The sequence below is a fragment of the Panthera pardus genome, unplaced genomic scaffold, assembly GCF_024362965.1.
Source record: "Panthera pardus isolate Hobbes unplaced genomic scaffold, ASM2436296v1 HiC_scaffold_22, whole genome shotgun sequence".
NCBI classification, from domain to species: Eukaryota; Metazoa; Chordata; class Mammalia; order Carnivora; family Felidae; genus Panthera; species Panthera pardus.
The window spans coordinates 36796476-36816395 of NW_026526788.1; the positions used below are offsets into that span (position 1 = coordinate 36796476).

At 41.9% G+C, this 19920-nt stretch overlaps 1 protein-coding gene across 36 annotated transcripts in view; it reads right to left on the bottom strand.

The window, feature by feature from the left end:
- KCNMA1 (potassium calcium-activated channel subfamily M alpha 1) overlaps window positions 1-19920 on the bottom strand; it is a 722982-nt gene that overhangs the window by 290671 nt on the left and 412391 nt on the right. For all 36 annotated transcript variants that reach the window (XM_053909597.1, XM_053909605.1, XM_053909598.1 and 33 more), the window contains 2 exons: window positions 7808-7901; window positions 6837-6948 (listed from right to left, as the gene is read on the bottom strand). In XM_053909597.1, coding sequence (XP_053765572.1) covers window positions 6837-6948; window positions 7808-7901 — 206 coding nt within the window. The remainder of the gene's footprint in view (window positions 1-6836; window positions 6949-7807; window positions 7902-19920) is intronic.

Sequence of the window (19920 nt, forward strand, 5' to 3'; positions counted from 1 at the left end):
ATGCCTACTAGGTCTTTTGGACTCCAAAAGACTGTGCAGCCCTGGCTCCATGATTTGGGGCAAGATACTTAACTTCTCTGAACCTCAGTTTCCTCTTCAGCAAAATAGGAGTATTAATAATAATACCGCTTTTGATGGGCAGAATAATGCCCACCCCTCCCCCAAAAAAACATTCATGGTAATCCTCAGAATCTGGGCATATGGTAATTTACATGGCAAAAGGTAATCACAGTAGCAGACAAATTAAGGTTACTAACCCGCTGACCTTAATATGGGGTAAGTATCTTGGATTATCCATGTAGGACCCCAGTATAATCACAAGGGTCCTTAGAAGTAGGAGCAGGAGACAGGAGAGAGACAGTCTGAGGAAGGTGATGACAGATGGCAAGATCAGTGAGACGTGGTAAGAGGACTCAACCCAGGGCTGCTGGCTTTGAAGATGGAGGAAGGGGCCCCAAGCCAAGGAGTGTGGGTGGTCTGCGAAAGATGGAAAAGGCAAGGTAAGAGAACATTCCTCTGAGCTTCCAGAAGGGAGCACAGCCCTGAAGACTCTTGTCCCTTAGTCCAGAGAGACCCAAGCTGACTTCTAATCTACATACCTGTAAGAAATAAACTTGTGTTGGGGCACCTGGGTGGCTCAGTCGGTTAAGCATCCGACTTTGGCTCAGGTCATGATCTCACAATTCATGAGTTCGAGCCCTGCATTGGGCTCTGTGCCAACAGAGCTTGGAGCCTGCTTCGGATTCTCCCTCTCTCTTTGCCCCTCACCCACTCATGCCCGTTCGCTCTCTCTCTCTGTGTCTCTCTCTCAAAAATAAATAATAAAGCATTAAAAAAAAAAAGAAAGAAACTTGTGTTAAGCCACCGCCATTTGTGGCGCTCACTTGTTACTGCAGCAAGAGGAAACAAACACATCCATCTTGCAGGGCTGTGGGGCTGTGGGGCTGATTGATGCCTGGTGCAGGGAAGGGTGCTTTCTTCTCTAGGACGGCATTATCATTGGTGGGCACCTGCTATCCTCTGCACAGGGTAGGCTGGTCTCCTCTCCACTTCGAAGCGGGCCACTGCTCCCCAGTTTCACCCACCACGGCAAGCCGGGCTGAGCTGGTGCCTTGCAGAAGCCTCCTCGCGTTCCTCCACCCACATAAGCTCTTTCTCCTGTGAACTCCCACGGCCCTTACAGCCTGTACCTGACAATTTGGGACTTAATTATACAGCGGGCAGTGTTACCTGCTGTTGCTGCATGCGTGTTTATTTTGGTTCTAAAACTAGATTGAAACCTCAGTCTCAAACAGGAACTACGTTTTGTCCTTTTGTTGTTGTTTTTAAGGATCTGACCTTTTTTTTTTTTTTTTTTTTAAATCCTGTTTTTATCACCTTTTGACACAAAAAAGGTACTGCCCGGGCATATATTTATAAGCAGATATCTTAAATCATTTTAATTGCCTTGTGGCTGGGCACTAACTCATTTTTCTATTTTTTATCAGAGTTCTCTATTTTCTAGCAGTGTTTTCCAGAGGTGCTGAAGTCTAACATGGGTTAGAGGAACAGGTACGTTTATAGTTGACAGTTTTTCCACCCTGGGTTCAAGGCCTGGGGCTCCTTACCATCCCCTGATTTCATTAATCAGAGAAGAGGGGCAATGTTGGAGATCATAGTAAAACATAGTAAAACAGGGTGGCCAGACATGGTCCCCTCATCTCAGTGCTGAATACACAGTAATCACTCAATAAAAGCTAGCGAGATGAGTGGCCAGTGAGTGCATCATTATTTTTTCTCTCCTCTCTCCTTTTAACCACACAAAATGACCCTCAATGAAACCACATAAATAAATACACAAAGGAGGCACAGTCTGTTGACCTACCTTGGGGATACAGTTCCCCCCAAAATGAGACAGACAGAAGAGCTCTCCTCAGCATGTTATTCTAGTCTCAAAATAAAATACATCTCTCATTTCAAGGTACATTTATTTTAGTGAGGTAGGATAAGGATTTGGTGAGAGAAACAAAAATGAATAAGCTGGTGTGTGTGGGAACAGGAATTAAAATAAGCAGAGACTTGCCGCCTGCCAACGTGGATGTCCTCACATCCCGCTGCCTTATTTTTGGTTCCATTCTGGTTTGTTTTCTTTCCTGGTGCTTTAAAATATGATAGGTAGGTTAGAAAGAGAAGCCTGGGATCATCGTGAACCCCGTCCTAGGTACATGGTATTTTACTTACACTGCCTCACAAAATCCCCTCTGCAACCCTGTGAGGTGAGTACTGCCCATTCATTGGACAGGTGGAAAACTGAGTTTAAGACAGGTAAAACAACCTTGCTTAAGGTGACCCATTGGCCAAGCCAAGATGTGAATTGAGGTGGTAGCCCAGAGCTTGGCTCTGACCCACTCTGCTCTATTGACAGCATGTGTGGAAGCCTCTAGTCTCTCCCTCTCTCTCAGGTGGAACAGATCTGGTCCCCAAGGTGCTAAGGTACCTTGGGACTCGGGAGACACCAGACAAGCTCTATGTGTTCCCCAGGTCCTAGTGACAACTCTAGAAACTGAAGGTGGGCAAGGACGAGTGGGATGGGGATGAGGAGTCATGAGGACGTGTGTTCTTAAATAAGAGCTCTTCCCCTCCCTGCCTGCCCGAAGTGAATCTTTCTCAGTAAGGAGAGATGGAGAAGTGCCAACAGAAATTAGCCAAATCAGCTCAGTCACCCCAACCCAGTCCTCAAAACCCCCAATCTTTCAAGGCTAAGGACAGAGGCAGAAGAACAGCATGAATACAGACATAAAATCAGATCAAATCTGGGCAAATCACCCCTTCCCCCTCTTCCAAAGCTACACAACCTGGGACAAGAGCTATCGTCGCTGAATCGGTTTCCTTATCTGCAAAATGGGGAAAGTAACTCCCAGCTCACAGGACTTTTCTGAGAATTAAGTGAGTTCATATATGTAAGGGGCTGATCAGAGTTCCCAGCACATGGTAGAACTGGAATTAGCTGTTATTATCAATACACCATCAAATGCACTAAGATAATACATACATAAAGTAAACCAATACAATACTATATAATATGCAACCATACATTATGATAAGAAGTCAAATGTGGTGTGCATTTTGCTCTGGCAAAGGTAAGGATGGGGGTCATAGCCCTTGTTCTGTTTTGCACCCACATGACTCCAGCTATAGTGCAGCCCCCTGTGTTATAGAGCTCAGCAGGTGTGTGCAGGAGAAATAGAACAGACTGCACTTTTCCTCAGCTTATGCCAAACCTCAACCAGTAAAGGCAGCACCTTTTCGTTTTCCAGGAGGAAGGTAGCACTTCCTGAAATGCCCCCTGTTTAATGGGATTATTCCTTCTACTGTATAAGCCATATCTCATGGGAATGTTCATTTTATATTTGGCAGCTCATCAGCACAATAATTGTTTCACGATGTAATAACCCATGTATTAAATCAGACACGGAAACCTCCTTGAAATATTATTCTACTGAATTCTCTTCCATAACAGGAAGACCAGTGGTGGAGCTCACCCAAGGGGCTGAGAACCACAAGCATTTCATTAAGGATGCCTTCTCCTACAAGGGGGGAAAGGTTATTTGTTGTTGGTATTTTTATTATGATTTTATAGCCCAAAAGTTTGTTGGTCTGTTTTCAGTTGCAACACACTTATGCTTCCTAACGCACTGTATAATTTGCCTATTTACTAGGCTCATTTTTTTCCTGTTCTTCCCTCACTGCAACATTATGGGGTAGGATGCTATTTTATTCACTGTTGTTTCCAAATCATCTGGAAAAGTGCCTGGCACATAGTAGGTATTAATAAATACTGTTCGATTGAAGCACATTTTAAAGGTTTAATTTTTGAAGAGAAACCACAGCAGATGCAAAAGTATATCTCATTTCTCTTCTTTTTTCTTTTTCTTCCCCTTTTCCTGTTCACTCTGGTGGATTTTTCACTAGATGAGAACACCAAGCCAAAAATCAGGATTAAATCATTCCCAAGAAGGCATGAATTTTTAAAACATCCAAGTTCTCCTGACACAAAGATGCTTTTAGTCTCACAAGGAGACTTGGCTCTATACCCTTACCCTGGGGTGAGATCTGCTCGCTGCACAGGATGGTGTCTCCACCAGTCATGAAGGACTATCCTCAATTACCTAGGACCACAAGGGACCAAGAGAGAATGGAGCTTGACATAAAATTCCAACTCATGAAGTGTGGGGACTAGATGATAATTTAAGTCCAAACCTCCCATTTTTCAGAAGGGAAAACTGAGGGTCCAGAAGCAAAGTGGTTGTTTCAGTGTACAGAGTAATTGAGAAGAGAAGAGAAGAGAAGAGAAGAGAAGAGAAGAGAAGAGAAGAGAAGAGAAGAGAAGAGAAGAGAAGGCAGGAAGAGAAGGCAGATTCCTTTCCCTCCTCCCTCCCTCCCTCTCTCCCTCCTTCTCTCTCCCTTCCTCTCTTCTTTCCTCTTCCCCTTCCTTCTTTCTCTGTCTGTCTGGAGTTTTTCAGGGTCTGTGCACACTCACGGGTACATGGGTACATGCGTGTACGTGTGTGCACACATGCGTGTGTATACTCTTTGCAACAGGATGGTCTAGGATGAACCATGGTTAGCAACCCATATGCAGTTTTGACTCAGGAATGTTGATGGTTTGATTTCACCAATTTCCCAGTCCTTCCCAACAACCTAGATGCCAAATTTCCCATGAACAATGCAAGAATCCTACAGACATTCTGAGCTGAAAGTACCTGAGAAATCATCTAACCTAACCTTTATTTTACAGATTATAAACAGCAGGCTGAGTGAAAGAAAAGTGAGCTCCCCAGGTCACAAAGCCAGTTAACAGTCAAGCTGAGGTAGCTGGGACCCTCAGTACCAGAGCATATTCAGGTTACTTCTCAGATTTGTGAGTGGCTCTGATGGTTTCATCATGCTGGCTGGAAAACCCAATCTAAGCAAACAGGTCTCAAATCAAGGATGACGACTTTTCCATTGAGTGAATGAATACAATTCTAATGTGAAAATCCGTCCAAGATAGAATCCTTATGGGATATACACACATAGATACACACAGATATGTGTGTATGTGATTATTGCATACATCATATACAAAGGGTGCTTCTTTTTTTAAATACTTGATATGAGGCACGTAATAAATTCACAGTGCTAGCAAGGACATCAAAAACATACTGCTAGTGGAAGCATATCTTGACACAACATTTCTGAAAAGTGAACCATCAATTTCTGTACAAACTAAAATATATGCATGCTTTGATTCAGCAATTACTCTTCCAGGAACCTAGAACCATCTAGAGAAATAAAATTGCACAGATGTGTGGATGAGGGTGTGTATTAAAACATTGTTTACAGTGCAAAAAGAAAATAATCAGGTGGTCCATCATTAGGGCTGTGTCCAAATGAACTGCAATACAACAATTTGTAGAATTCTGTGTAACTCTAATAAAATGAATTATTACAGAGCTGAAGGGATGTCCATCATTTATTTGTTAGTGAGAAAACCAAATTCCAGTGCAATGTCATGGACACACGTCTTTGTACAAAGACCACCTCCTCTACAACATATATATGTACACATCCATGTTTGTAGCAATGGGGCATGAAGGAAAGATATGGAAGTCTATGAACACTGAGCATCCCAGGGAGAAGGCAGTGAGAACGGGGAAGACGTGATTGATATTTCCTTTATACATCTTTAAATGTTTATACTGAATGTAATATACATAAAACCTTGGTTTGCGAGCATAATTCATTCCAGAAACACACTTGTAATCCAAAGCATTTGTATATCAAAGCAAATTTCAAGAACCGTTGGTTCAGTTGTGACATTCAGTGTCATTCAGTGTGACATTCAGCCTCACATACGACTCATATTGCAAGGCATAGCTCGTTTATCAAGTTAAAATTTCTTAGAAATGCTTGCTTGTCTTGCGGAACACTCGCAGAACAGGTTACTTGCAATCCAAGGTTTTATTTCTATTACTTTGAAAAAAAATTGAGGTAACACCAAAAATTTCTAAAAATACAGATTGGACGCACAAATAGTCCTGTGAACCCTGTTTCAGCCTCCCTTTCCCCCGGTAGACCTACGGCAGCAGGAACATTCTGAGAGAATTATTCAGTGCAACAAAGAGAAGCTCAAAGCTCTCTCTCTATGCCTCTGGCTGCCATGACCATCCTCGAGCTAACTACTTCTCCTGCCAAACTGTCTTGCTTGTAATGCAGGAAGTCACCTGCCAGGGACAGACAGGAAGGGACATGTTGAGCAGATACGGGAAGTAAGATGTGAACACAGCACCAGCAAAAGCCTCTCCTTTAGCACGGGAGGGGAGCTCCACCTCCTTCAAGGAGACAGTGGCTCGAGATGCCTTCCTGTACGCTGTCCCACAGAGGAACTCTTAGCTCTAGATAAACCAGGCAGGAACCACTCGTCATAAAACCGAGAAGCAGACAGAAGCTAACTTCGGCAGGCAGGCCTTCTGGGGCACCTGAATCAGTTACTCGGAAAGTTGGCCTCGTACCAGGCTCTTCTGTGTCCAGTTCTAACGGCAGGCTGAATGAAAATGACAGAAGCACGAGGCAGAGGTCCTGGCTGTGACAGTGTGACCCCTAGGCTTCCACAATGAGAAAACTGCCTTACCTGAAGCACTCACTGCGCGAATCCTTCTGGGCTAGTGCTCTGAAGAGAACTGTCCTCACTAACCCCCCAAACTCCAAGAGTTGTGCACATTCACACAAAACTTTCTTTCCGTGGGGACAGACCAGGCCTCTGATCCACCACAGTTCGGGAACCAGTAAGAAGAAAGGAGGAGAGACTGACTTACCAAGCCAACTTCTGTTTAAGTACACAGACACAAACACTGGGGGAACCGTGAAGAAATCTACCACAGAGTTCACTTCCAGCCAGAACCACAGCTTATCGTTGGCTGCAATAAACTGGGGAAAGAGAAAAGGAGACAAAAAAATGAGAAGCATGATGCTGGCATTCTAACTATGTTCTTTTGCCAAAGGCTATGTTTTGGTTTTTCATGGGGGCCTGGAGGGAGATGTTATGTCCTTCTCATATCTATACCAATCACAGGCTGTTTCTGTCTTAGAATTTGGATATACAGCCTTTTCTGGAGAGTGACTGTAGACTATGTTAACCTTGGAGAAATACCCGGCAATCTATTTTCCTATGGTTTTCAATAGTGTCATCGGAAAGTTTGAGTGGTCTCATCTTCGTTAGACTCCAACGTAAATATAACTGTAAATAAGGCATATACGTATGCATCCACTCACGCATGCACGTGTGCACACACATGCACACACAATCTCTGTGATACACACTCTATGCAGCCACCCCCGCCCCCCGCCATCGCCGTAAACAGGCTCCAGTATAAATGCCCAAGTCCCAAATTCGGCCAATCTACCCCCTTGATTCAGTCCTCACACCTGTTCTCTTAGGATTCAGTTAAGCGAACCCTGATAAACATAATTTAATAGAAGTTTTTTTTGTTCCTATTTAAGGCAACAATGCATTCGTATTTAGAGAGATGAGAAACAGTAGGCCAGCAAAGGCAAAATAGTTATTTCAATCCCTGTTTCTCCTCCTTGGAACAAGATTTTAACATGTACTTCAGAAAATGCTGAGTTGAGGAAAGGTCTCTTGTCAGAGACTGAAAATCACAGTGCAGGTCTGTTGTCTCCCCTGGAAACACTGGGCTTCATCTCTGCGAGAACAGATGCTGGTGAAGGATGGTCCCTGGGTCCAAGATGCCCCATTATGATACCGGGTGGCACGGATCAGACTTACCCTCAAGCCAAAGTAGAGAAGGAAGAACACGTTGAAAGCCATGTCGATCTGTAATGTGAAATCTTTGTAGAAATTCTGGCAGGATTCTATTGGGCTATTAGACAGGAAGAAGAAAAAGCAAGAGGTAAATGAAAAGCATCATCAAGTCTTCCACAATACTGTGTAGCAGTGGTGCTCGGGGTAGAGGACAAAATGAATATTCGTTAACTAAAACATTTGGTCTTTCTACCCTCTGTGATAATCAAGCAAGCATTGCCAAGGGGTCTTTTCATTCAACCATTCAGTCTTTTGTTCTTTTGTTTTTGCAATTATATATATATATATATATTACTTTTTACCATCATTCAACAGGTGAGTTAAGAATCTAAAAAGGATCATGCAGACACCTTGGAGGAAGGACAAGCAAGAGAGACCACCAAATTCCTTAATTTCATATTAACCCTTAAAGAACTGACTTCTTTCTTTAAGAGGACACGTACCAAAGCTAAAAATAGTCCCTCACACCCTCAAGCACACTGGAAGTGGAGCCCATTTTCAGTGAAACACAGTGGCTATGTTTTAGACCTCTTTAATGCCATAAGTTGATTAATAATAAAGGACCCAGGAGCATCTCAGGAAAGCTGTGGAAGAGAGGATCCTGGTTGATGTTCTGGCTAGACTAAGTATGGACTTTAAGTGCAGCACTCGGATCTGGAGAAAGAAGCATTGCCTAACCGGTAAAGTTCAAGACCCTTAAACCAAAATGTTGAAGCAGTACTCTAAGGGTTAATTTCTTTTCTTTTCTTTTTTCTTTTTTTTTTTTTTTTTGGCATGCAAGTTAATTGGCTTTGTGTGTGTCAAGCAGCCAATGCGAACCCCCAGCACACTCTACTTTGTTCAAGAGTACACAGTTTAAAACGGTACTACTATACAAACTGGTACATGGCTTCCATGTGCTTTCCCGCATCAAACTGATCAGAGGATCAGTGTGTGAAAAGTCCCAAGTTTGGGGCTGAGTGGGAAGCAGGAAAGCCTCATAAGTATCTCAAAGCTGTAAATGAAAATTCATAGTATACTCTTAGCAGTAAGCAAATGGTAACACTCAGGCCAGGAATATAAAGAAAGTGAGGGGAGGGAAAGGGGAGGAAGGATGGGGAGAAGCAAAATACCTTCCCTGGATGGGAAGCAACATGGACCTCCGGGCCAGAAGAGGGCCCCCTTGAGAAGTGCAGGATGTTGGATTTCTGAGTACCACCATTTTGGAAATCACTGTAGGCAATACCAGTTAGTATAGTTGTACTTCTGCAAGGGCAATGCTTGGTTGTTCAACAGGCATTATGGGAATGCACAGTGGGTCAGTCTATGGGACTCTCCAATCATATTACATGCACTGGATTTATCCATTCTTCATCTCTATTACAAGTCAAACATGCCCTTGGTCATCTCCCAAATCACAAATAGGCGGAAAAACCTCCAGACAAGCATTAAGAGTTATCTACACTTGCATTTACCAACTACGCAGACTGAACAAAGAGCAAACACTGAAAAACAGTTCTTTTACGAAGGAAATGACAACTCCTAGGTTTTCACTAAGGTGGGGAAGTGGGAGGGGAGACAGCATGGAGTTTGCTTAGTCCAATGCTGAAAGGAGGCAGAGCACAAAAAGCCAAACCATTGCTATTTGCCTCCTCCCTTACACAGGTATTAATTTAAATGAAAAAAAAAAATCCAGGCCTAGAGTTAGTAAGTGACATTTCTGCAATTCCCAAGCCATGACGGTGTTTTGTTTCATTTCAAAAACAAGACCCATAAGGTTCAAAGGTGTCAGAGTTCTTAGCTACTCTAGTTGTAGTGAAAAGAAGTACATGAACTAGGTTGACCAGAAATCCACTGTAGATTGCAAGGGATAAAGAGACAATGCATCTCTGTGCTACATAAGCCACTGGTATGATATGCTACTGAAGAATGAATGAGGTGTGTGTGTGTGTGTGTGTGTGTGTGTGTGTGTGTCTGTGTGTGTGTGTATAAGAGAGTGAGCAAGAGAATGAGGGTGGGCAGCTCCGTTCGTAAATACTGCACTTCAGCTTTTACTTGTACCAGTAGTGACTTAGCTGTGGAAATTCATATTCATCAAGATTAATAGTCATAGTCAAAGGGACAGAGAGAAACTCTTTGCTCCCAAGTCTATCATGGAAAATCCACTATCACTTCACCAAGGCCAAACAATAACCTTACAATTGCCTACACAATAGTTTTTGGTGGCTTATTTGGGGCTCCTGGGAATTTTCTAGCTCCTGTTAATGCCATGGCCTTTGTGGTTAATTTGGTAGTAACCTTAAAGTGTATCTAATAGGGAAAACATTTGCTAGGCTGTGGAAGAGAATGGGAGTGGGGGGAAAGATGTTAGCTCAATGCCATTGAGGATATTTTGGCTCAGTATAAATAGAAGCAGAACTATAAGGAATCAGACTAGACTGTAGCAACTTCTTTCCATTGATCCTTTCCTTCCTTGTCATTTCTGTTGTCCCCTCCTATATTGTCCATACCCAATGGCAACAATGAGAGGGCTTGATGCTAAAGGACACAGTGTTGAAAAATATACCTCAACAGCATCCCTAATTTACAGAAGACAATGTTGAAACCATATTAAACCTTTTATTTTGTACTTCTTTCAAACATTCAGACCTGATTTAATCGTTGCTTCACATTGTTCCTTGAGTCCTAGACTTTGAGCTGCAGTAAGAAAAGGAGCAAATTATGCAGCTTTTTCTCTGGCTGGAACTCACCAATGATATGAGCATATTCTGCTAAGATGAAAGAGAAGCAGAAAACTCTGGGATAAAAGAGGGCCAGCCTCTGGGACCCCTGTAGGACCAGAGTGATCAGAAAGTCTGTTTTCTATCACTTTTAGCTCTTTCCTGCTTACATGAGAGCCCAAGGAGAAATGTCCTGCCTAGTTTTCTCAAGTGGCAGTAGAACCCTTTATCAGGATCCCCTCTGAGTTAAATCCTCCGAGTGCCCGCAGTCCACAAACTCCAACAATCAGAGACCACAGAGTGGAGATTCTAAAGCCCCATCATTTCATTCCCCAAATGGAAACAACCCATGGAGAAGTTCATTGATCTTATAAAAAGAAAATACATAATTCAACAATAAAAGGGTTGGCCATATCAACGAGGATTTATTTTCCTCCCAACGAGATTTTTATCGAAATGATTAATGCTCATTGTAGGATAGAAAATGAAACACAAACTCTTCTTCCTTCCTATGTAAAATAAGAGAGTTCCTCGTCTAGACACACAGAAGTTTCAAGAGCTAGAAAACAAATCTCTTTGTTTTTAACACAAAATAAACTCTGAATTACACACTTAAATTTGGATTGGCATTCTGATGAGCCATGACCACATCAGAATATGTTTTATGTGGATATATGTTGCCAATAGAAAAAACAAAGTGGAGTTTTAAGAACTTAAATAAGTATACTGGTTCTGATCGTGGTAGTAGAAAATGGACTTTCCCTAAATTATTCCTGGTTAACTAATGACTTATCAATTAGATGATACAAGGTAGTTGGTAAGCTGATGGACTCTTCATTTTTAGACTCCCACAGTCCATGGATCAAAGGTGATACTAAAACCTTAGGCAAGCTTAGCATTTTGACCAGGACTCTGTGATTGGGACACCTTCAAAAGAATCTCAATAAAGACCTGCTTCTTTTATTTAAATGTTCAGTGTAGGACAGAGGTCTTATTTCCTCTTGACCATCAAATAAGGATATCTTCAGTATTTAGGTGTCTGTAGAGGAAACTGAGACTCAATGTGGCAAATAGATCTCTTTCTTCATCTATTTAACATTAAAATATCCAATGAAGACCCTTGAGCCAGAAGATCCAATAGTCCTTCCTAAAAACTGACTTACGTACATGTCTTTCCAAAGACAAAGTTTTCTGAGCCTCAGTGGCTCAGTTGGTTAAGTGTCTTACTCTTGGTTTCAGCTCAGGTCATGATCTCACAGTTGTGAGATCGAGCCCCACATCAGGGTCTGTGCTGAATGTGGAGCTGCTTTGGGATTCTCTCTCTCTTTCTTTCTCTCTCTCTCCCTCTGCCCCTCTCCTCTCCTCTCTCTCCAAAACAAAACAAAACAAAACAAAACAAAACAAAGAAACAAAGAAAAACACTTGTCTTTCCAAAGCATAGGGCAAACAATAGCTAGCCAGGTTTTCTTTCCAGGAGCAGGGACTCAGGACAAAAAAAAATCTCACTTCCAATGCTTATTCCTCTGGAAATCTGCATCATCTCCAAGAGGGTAGTGATTGCCCTCTCTTCTCAGCCTCTCAACTCCCCTGGTGTTTTCTGAAGTCTGTTTTCCTAACCTTGTGAAGGTATTTCTCCAGGACAGTGGTTCTCAAACTTTAGCAGGCACCTAGAAGGCTTATTAAAGCATTGGCAGGCCCCTTCCAGAGTTTCTGATTTAGTAGGGCTAGGATGGGCCCCTGGGAATTTGCATTTCTAACGGTTTCCCAGACACTGCTGCTTTTCTGGCGATCACATGTTGAGAGCCACTGTTCCAGAAGAACTTTCTTGCAACTACACACTAATTACAGGTGTCGCTGCTCGAGAAGATTCCCATTCAGACCTGAACAGAGGTGATTAAACATCTGAGCCCACCCCCGGATAACCAGCTGCATACCACTTAACTAATTGCTGAGATCAAGAGGTTGAACAGATATTTTCAGTTTCAGATGGGAACAAAAATTAAGACAATACAGAGAAGTAATTACAATACCACCATGCGAGCTTTACCAACGACATTCTAATTAACAGAGTGCCTGAGGAGCACATTTTTGTTTAAGATTAAAAGGAAAAATGATAAGGTATATATGGGGAGAGGTTATGGAGACCATCATTTATAAGAGATAACAAAATGTTAAGCAGTTTAGGGACAACAACAACAGCAGCAAATATCTGAGGTGATTTAATAAATAATCACATGAGAGGGAAGGGACTAACTGAGGAACAAAATAGCACTTTGTGAAATAATTTCCAACACTTAAACTCTCCTTGCTTTTGTGGCTAGTCCCTTTTTAAATTGGATGGAGCCTTCTCAATTCCCACCAGGATTATGGACCACCGGAGTGCCCACAGCACCGAAGACATGAATCAATACAGTAAGCTTAATGATTCCAGGCTCTTCTCCTAGTCTCACCTCTGCAATGTTGCCAGATTAATTTAATTAAAAGATGTCATTCATCTACCATCATGGCTGCCTCCTGCCTCCCGCATCAGCTCTAACTGTGGCTGTGAAGGACCTCTAAAACGCAACCTCACTACATGTCCCATTTTTGACCACATGCTCCAGGCCAAGCCCTTTGCCACCAGGAGCTGGTGCCTTCCTTATTTCATGAGTGTGACCCACACATTCCTAATTCTAAATCTATGCTTTTGTCATGGCCTCTTCAAATTGTTCCTCCCTCTTTGTGTTCAAACATTTTGCAGCCTTCAAAACCAACAGAAAGGTGCAGCTCAGTGAATTACTCATGCCCTGGCTGACGTCTCCCATGTGTCAATTCCTATAGCATTAGGAGTGAGGATTCTAAACCATCTTGTAATGTTGATTCTCATCCAATCCAATATAATCATATCTGTCAATTGTATAAAGTTTGCACATACTATTGTATTTGGTTCTTACAACTTGGCAAAATAAAGTATTTTGTTATAAACCCCATTTTGCAGGCTTCTGAGAAGTAGAGTCTCAGAAACCTACCCAAGATCATGTAGGTAAGTGGAAGAGTTGGGACAGAGACCCAATATCCCTTCTGCCATGCCACTTACTGTTCCAGAAGAACTGCAACATCCTTGGAGAGGTAAAAGAAACATAAGAGGTAGCCTCTGATATCCACAGACCCTGGCATGGAGCTTATGTAAAAACGAGGAGGGCTGACTGATTTACAGAGGAGGTAAAACTGCCCTAGAAAATATAATGTGTTTGTCAAATGGTTTGGGAAAATTCAAAAGAAGTTGATCTGTCCAACCTGTATCTAACCCTGTTCTGTAAAGATGGTCATATGGGACATTACTAATCCCCAGAAGTGCTTCCTGGGCCCCTGAGGGGGCTAGTGGCATCAGGAAGCCTGACCCCATCTGCTGAGGATAAGTCCCACTGCTTCTTGAGAAATAACTCCTAGGTATCCATCTGCTTAAAGATGGATGACCTTCAAGATAACCCAATTTTTTCTCACCCTCTATTATTCTAGAAGAACAAGAATTGACATACTAATGGAATAATGTTTAGATACTTTGAACACTTCTAATTATGGACCAGACTGTAAATTTTGCATCTCATTTCATTCCATTGAAATAAAGAAAAAATATAAGTTCATACAGTCGCAGATACTATGGAGTCTATTTGCAATCAAGAGGTAGGCAATCTAAGTGATTTGAGGTTTTCCTAGCAATGTCTGGATATACTGGATAAGCAAAGTACCTCAGTTTTCCTGCCAACAAAATAGGAATAAATTTTTTTAATGTTTATTTATTTTTGAGAGAGATAGAGAGACAGAGTGCGAGCAGGAGAGGGGCAGAATGAGAGGGAGACACAGAATCTGAAGCAGGCTCCAGGTTCTGAGCTGTCAGCACAGAGCCCGACATAGGACTTGAACTCACAGACCGCAAGATCATGACCTGAGCTGAAGTCGGACCCTTAACTGACTAAGCCACCCAGGTGCCCCCAAAATAGGAATAAAAGCACCTAGCTAATCAGAATATGAGACCAAAAAATTTTAAAAGGGAATGCAAGTCTTTGCAATATACTCCAAATTAGAAATCAATATTATTATTCATATAATTTTAGGTCTCAGAAAAATACGTTGCAAGTTAATGATAATAGTGGATTTAGTGCAAATGACATGACAGTAATTAATCATTGAGAAAATAATATTCTTCACATAGAACATTGTCTTCTAACCTGCACAGCACCCCAGGTCTTGAATGGATCCAAGCTGCAAGCTTTCTATCCTTTAGCTATCATTAGTGCTCCCATTATAATTACCTTGTCAGAGGTATGTACTTAAGAGCTTATCTTTCCAATGTTGGTGCTTTTAGTGTTTACACTGAGTGGAGCATATATTCAATAACTTGTGTAGGCTTTATTACTTTTATCAAACAGAACCCAACTTCTTCTGCTGACCATCATTTTTACTTTATCCCAGAACATCTGAGTAGCTATCTTCTAAGACATTATTGTTGATGGGGGCAGTTTGTGTTCAGTCATTAATCAATACTAACGACAATGGCATCAAAAGGAGCCTTTTCTAAATCTTCAGACACTTGTTTTAGACCTTGCAATGGTTCTAATGCAAATAGCAAACACTTTTTGTTACTTGATCCCAAGCCAGTTGGTTAAATGGCCTTGTTGGGAAATCTTCAGTTACGTGTTTGTATCAACAGGCCTATTAATCTTTCTGACAGCATCAGGGTTCCAATTATGCCTCTGCTCAACTGATGAGATGCGATCCAATAGTCACAAACACATGCCTCATTAGGGTCATGCTGAAATGAACTGGAAAAAATGGAGAGGCGATATATAAACCCTTACTACTCTGGAATCCTATGTGCTCTGTCTCCTTGAGCTTTGACTGTTATGGAGAATCCTGGAACAATGATAGCCATAGACTTCAGAGCAGTTGTATGGCTCAGGGTATCTACCTGAATAATTGGTCCTAATAATTAAGCATTCTCAAGAGACAAAAATGTGACATAGATGGCTGATGAAGAGAACAAAATACATCAGTTCCTTACACACTGGATTTCTCAATGAAACACACAGATAATTTGTTTTCATAAAACTCACGTGGTGAAATCTTTGTCACTTTTTTATGGAGTTCTTATGAATTTTCTCACGAGATTTCAATATGCTATCCAAACTTAGGGTCTCCTCATCTTCATTCCATATCTGTTTATCCACTTATGTACCCAAATAAGTAAGTCAAAAGCAAAATGTGGGCATTACAAGTTGACCTCAAGCACAAATAGCAGTGAGGTAGTTTTTGGAATTTGATGAAAAAGTTAAAATCCCAGCTCTATCACTTATTAGCTACACAGTCATGGACAAATAATTTCACCTCCATGCCTTGGTTTTCTCATCTGTAAACTGGAGATAAGGATACAGACTTCACAGGCTGTTGCGAGCATAAAGTCAGATGAGCAAAGACCAAGCACTGAAAAGGTGATAGTTATTTTTAAAACTAAGGTAATAACGCGGTGGTAATAATTACTGTTTGTAGAAAAATGCCAAAAAAAGGGCAATCATCCAAATGAACAAAAACCTGATAGAATCGATTATTTCACACTTAATTTTCTATTTGTACCGGCTTTATTGCCTCTTTATCGGGTGTTGCAATATAATTCAAATGCCCAATAGGTTGTGCAGTGAGCTAACATCTGGTGCGATTCTATATATTAGAGCATTGCATTTGGGTAATATTAAAGAAGAAACACCAGGGAAATTATATTTCCATGAAGGCAGCCACACAGTCTCATAAATACTAAATAATTAACCAAGATTTCCTGACAGAGAGAGCCATGAGTCACTTTAATGAGTGGCCACAGGAGGCTGTGTATTCTTTTCCTGGGTCTTTAGCAGAAGAGAGAGTTTCATTTGCCTAGTTGGCTTAGTATGGATCTGGAGGAGAGGCAGGGGGACGAACCAGTCATATGTCTTCTAAATATCTCTTCCAACTCTACATCCGTAAGATCACTGTTGGACTCTTGGAATGAGGTCCAAGACAACCTACCCACTAATGCTTGTTTTTTCCAATTTGTCCACAGACTACAATTATTTCAATCACTGTTGTTACCAGAGTGGAATTAGTGTTCATATTTGCCAGCAACTTTTATGTAATAAATCAGAGTTAAGCTACTACGTGAAACAGAGTCTCGCCAAATGAGTGCTGCTTTGGTTTTCACTGAACTGTCTGAGGACTCATGACAGATTAATTCTTACTCTTATTCCTCTACCTCCACTGACTACAGCCATCTCTCATTGAGTAAACTCCTATTTATCTAGTAGAGGGATAGGATGAAGTAGATAATTCAAATACACACACACACACACACACACACACACACACACACAAATACTATAAAACAGACTGAGAGTTCTTCAAGGGCAGGGTCAATGAGCATGTACAGTCATCGAGTGGTATATGTGGGAGGGTACACGTGCACATACACATGTGCACACACACCCACAGCCTTCCAGCACAAGTGTATTCTCTCTACTCAACCCCAACCGCACTCTGAGACCATCCACAAAACAGGATGGCCTGGGTGAGGTGAGTGGAAATGGGGAGAAGAGGGAAGCGAGAATAAGTTCCAGGTCTGAAAGGAGAGCAGGGAATCCAGACACAATGCCTGGCATGGAGGGGTGGGGCAGGGGTGTGGGGGACACAGTAGCTCTGACCCCTGGAGCCAAACTACTCTCATGCCTACAAAAACTTAGACCTGAAGAAGCCAGAAATGAGGATTCATCCTAACACTACTGGATATTAAGTGTTGCCACACCACACATGTGCTGAGAGGCCCATAGACAATCATCTCCTGGCAGTAATAATCACTAGTCAGCTCCTAGACACTGGGGGGCAACTGCCTGGTGTCACCATTTCTGGAGGAGAGAGCAACCATAAGGAAGCAGCCTGGGGGCACAGTTTCTAGGTGCTTTGGCCTCAAGGCTTCCCAAATAAACTATGAAGGTCTCATAATTGCATAGAGAATGGGAGGGGCTCCAAAGGTTGAGTGGGTGGGTTGGGTTTTCCATAGTTTAACAGTCTTTCAAATTACCATGGGACCTCTTTGAACTGTTACTGGATGCAGACTTTAAAATTCTCCTGTTTGGGCCTTCTCCTGCTATTTGTCTTGGATTCTTCTGGGCATTCCCTGATCATCCTACTAGTCTCCTACTTAGTATGCTAAGGATACTAAGATGCTAAGGAGCTATCTCCCTATGCTCCCATCTCTGTCTGCTTCCCTGGCTTTCACATAATCCTGACACACCAAAACAGCCTGACCTTGGCAATGCCTCCTTGCTATTGGTCTACCTGCAAGGATTTCGAGTGGGAAAGCCAAAACTACCAAATCTACTCAGCCAGGCCCAGTCTGCTCTGGGTCGCAGACTGGCAGCCTAATCAAGTGAGGGTAATGAGGATGCATGAGACAGATCCTTTCCCTGTTCTCTTCACTGAACTCCGATTTCCTGCCAGCAGCCTAAGAGACTTAGATCTGCTACAGTTTCAATCCTGCTATCTGCCAGCCACATCCGATCCAAGCACAATGGCATATATCTCCTCGATGGTCTCATCCAAAGAGCTACAATGACAAAGACTGCCAGTGCTGAAAACCTGCCTGGTACCAATACGGGGAGGCTCAAGAGCATGAGGGAAAAATTCAGTAGGTAAAGAAACAGTTGTTGCATTTGTCTGCTTTGCTTCACTTTGAGGAATAGAAAACACTGTCACATAACATACATACTCACCGCCGAGACACCGGCATTTGTTAAAAGCTACACGTGAATTTATATGTGATGCTAAAGGATAATTATGATAGTTTTGTTTCTGACATCCTGAGGTGGTTTTTTTTTGTTGAGCATTTTTTTTTAAGAAGACAGAGAGAGACCTGGTACAAGTCCTTCTGACATCTGGCGTAGAAAACAACTGCACCTTTATATTACACAAGAAAATAAAATAGCTGTGTCTTAGCTCTGTCTTTGGCTGACAGCTGAGTCGTGGAAGTTTTGTAAGTATTCCTATTTAGGAGTTTTGTTGAGAGCCCAGCAGCCTCACAGCCAAAACGGAGAGTCTGAGATGTTGCTGATTAGAAGTCATGAGTCTGCTGAGTCCAAAGCAGGAATCACTCCTTAGGAATGCCATAAAGTGACCTGGGCAGTGAGGACCAACATCACCATGGAAAATCAGATGTGACAAGTTACCTTTAGAGACAAATTGTCATCATTAACAGGGAAAACGGTAATGGCTTGTTAAATCCTATGGTTGTGCCATCATATATTCAAGTATACACTCTCAATTTCCTCTTTACTTCATGAAAATAACTTCTTACCTCGAGGAACATTTATTTTCCTTCACTCTTCCTTTCCCATTTGCTTCTGGTTAGCAGCGCAAATCATTTATTATCAAAATTGTCCTGCTCATACCTCAGAAACAATAGCTCCTTCCACCAATATTAATGGTGTCTACCTGACTTCTGGATCCATATTCAGAAAGTAATGACATGAGTTGTATGCTCACTGGAGTACAAGCTTCTCTTTCCTTGCTACCTTCCGCATGTCCCCCTTTTTAATTCTGTGGCCATGTCTTTGATTTTCTCTAGAGCCATTTTCCCCCTCACTGTAAAAGGGGGATGCCCCTAGGAAGCTTATTTCTTATGATTCTCTCTTTTGTCTTCATGAATGGATCCATTTATCCCCCCCTCTATGTTGGGTTTCAGAAATCCTTTCATTTTATGCGGAAGCGCTGTGTTTTTATAAGAAAGAGAAGTGGGTTCCTTTACTGAAGAACCCCAAAGAGGAAAATCAGTCGTTTCCCTTGCCAAACCCCCAGATGAAGACAAACTCTGGTAAAGTGAGAGCATGTCAACATGCTGGTCAGGATCACCTGCTCTGCACTGGTCTACACTAAAATTCCATCTAAGGTCCTTTCAAAAGAGGAAACACTTCCATGTAAAGAGCCTTTTTACTGGTTACCAAAAGAACATGCTATAAAATTCTAAGCAGAGTCTATTTCTACAGGGTGAATAGGATATATTTAACAGAATGGGGGAAAAGAAGTATGGAAAGAACTTCAATCTACTAAATTCCCCAGATATGAGGAAATCAGGATTCATGACAAAAAATAAAACACAGGATATGAAGCTTTCAGTTTTGTGTCATTATGACTGCTTAGTGTGGAGTTTCAATCTACTGGAAAGCTGATTCTACCAAGAATTCTTGGAACTCTAGGAACTCTTATTCCTGCCCTAGGATTATCAGAGTTTGGTAACACCAACCTGTCATCATTCTCTATTTACAGCCAAGGTATGTCTAAAATGTAAAGCATCTACTGTTTATGTGAAATAACAAAAAAATC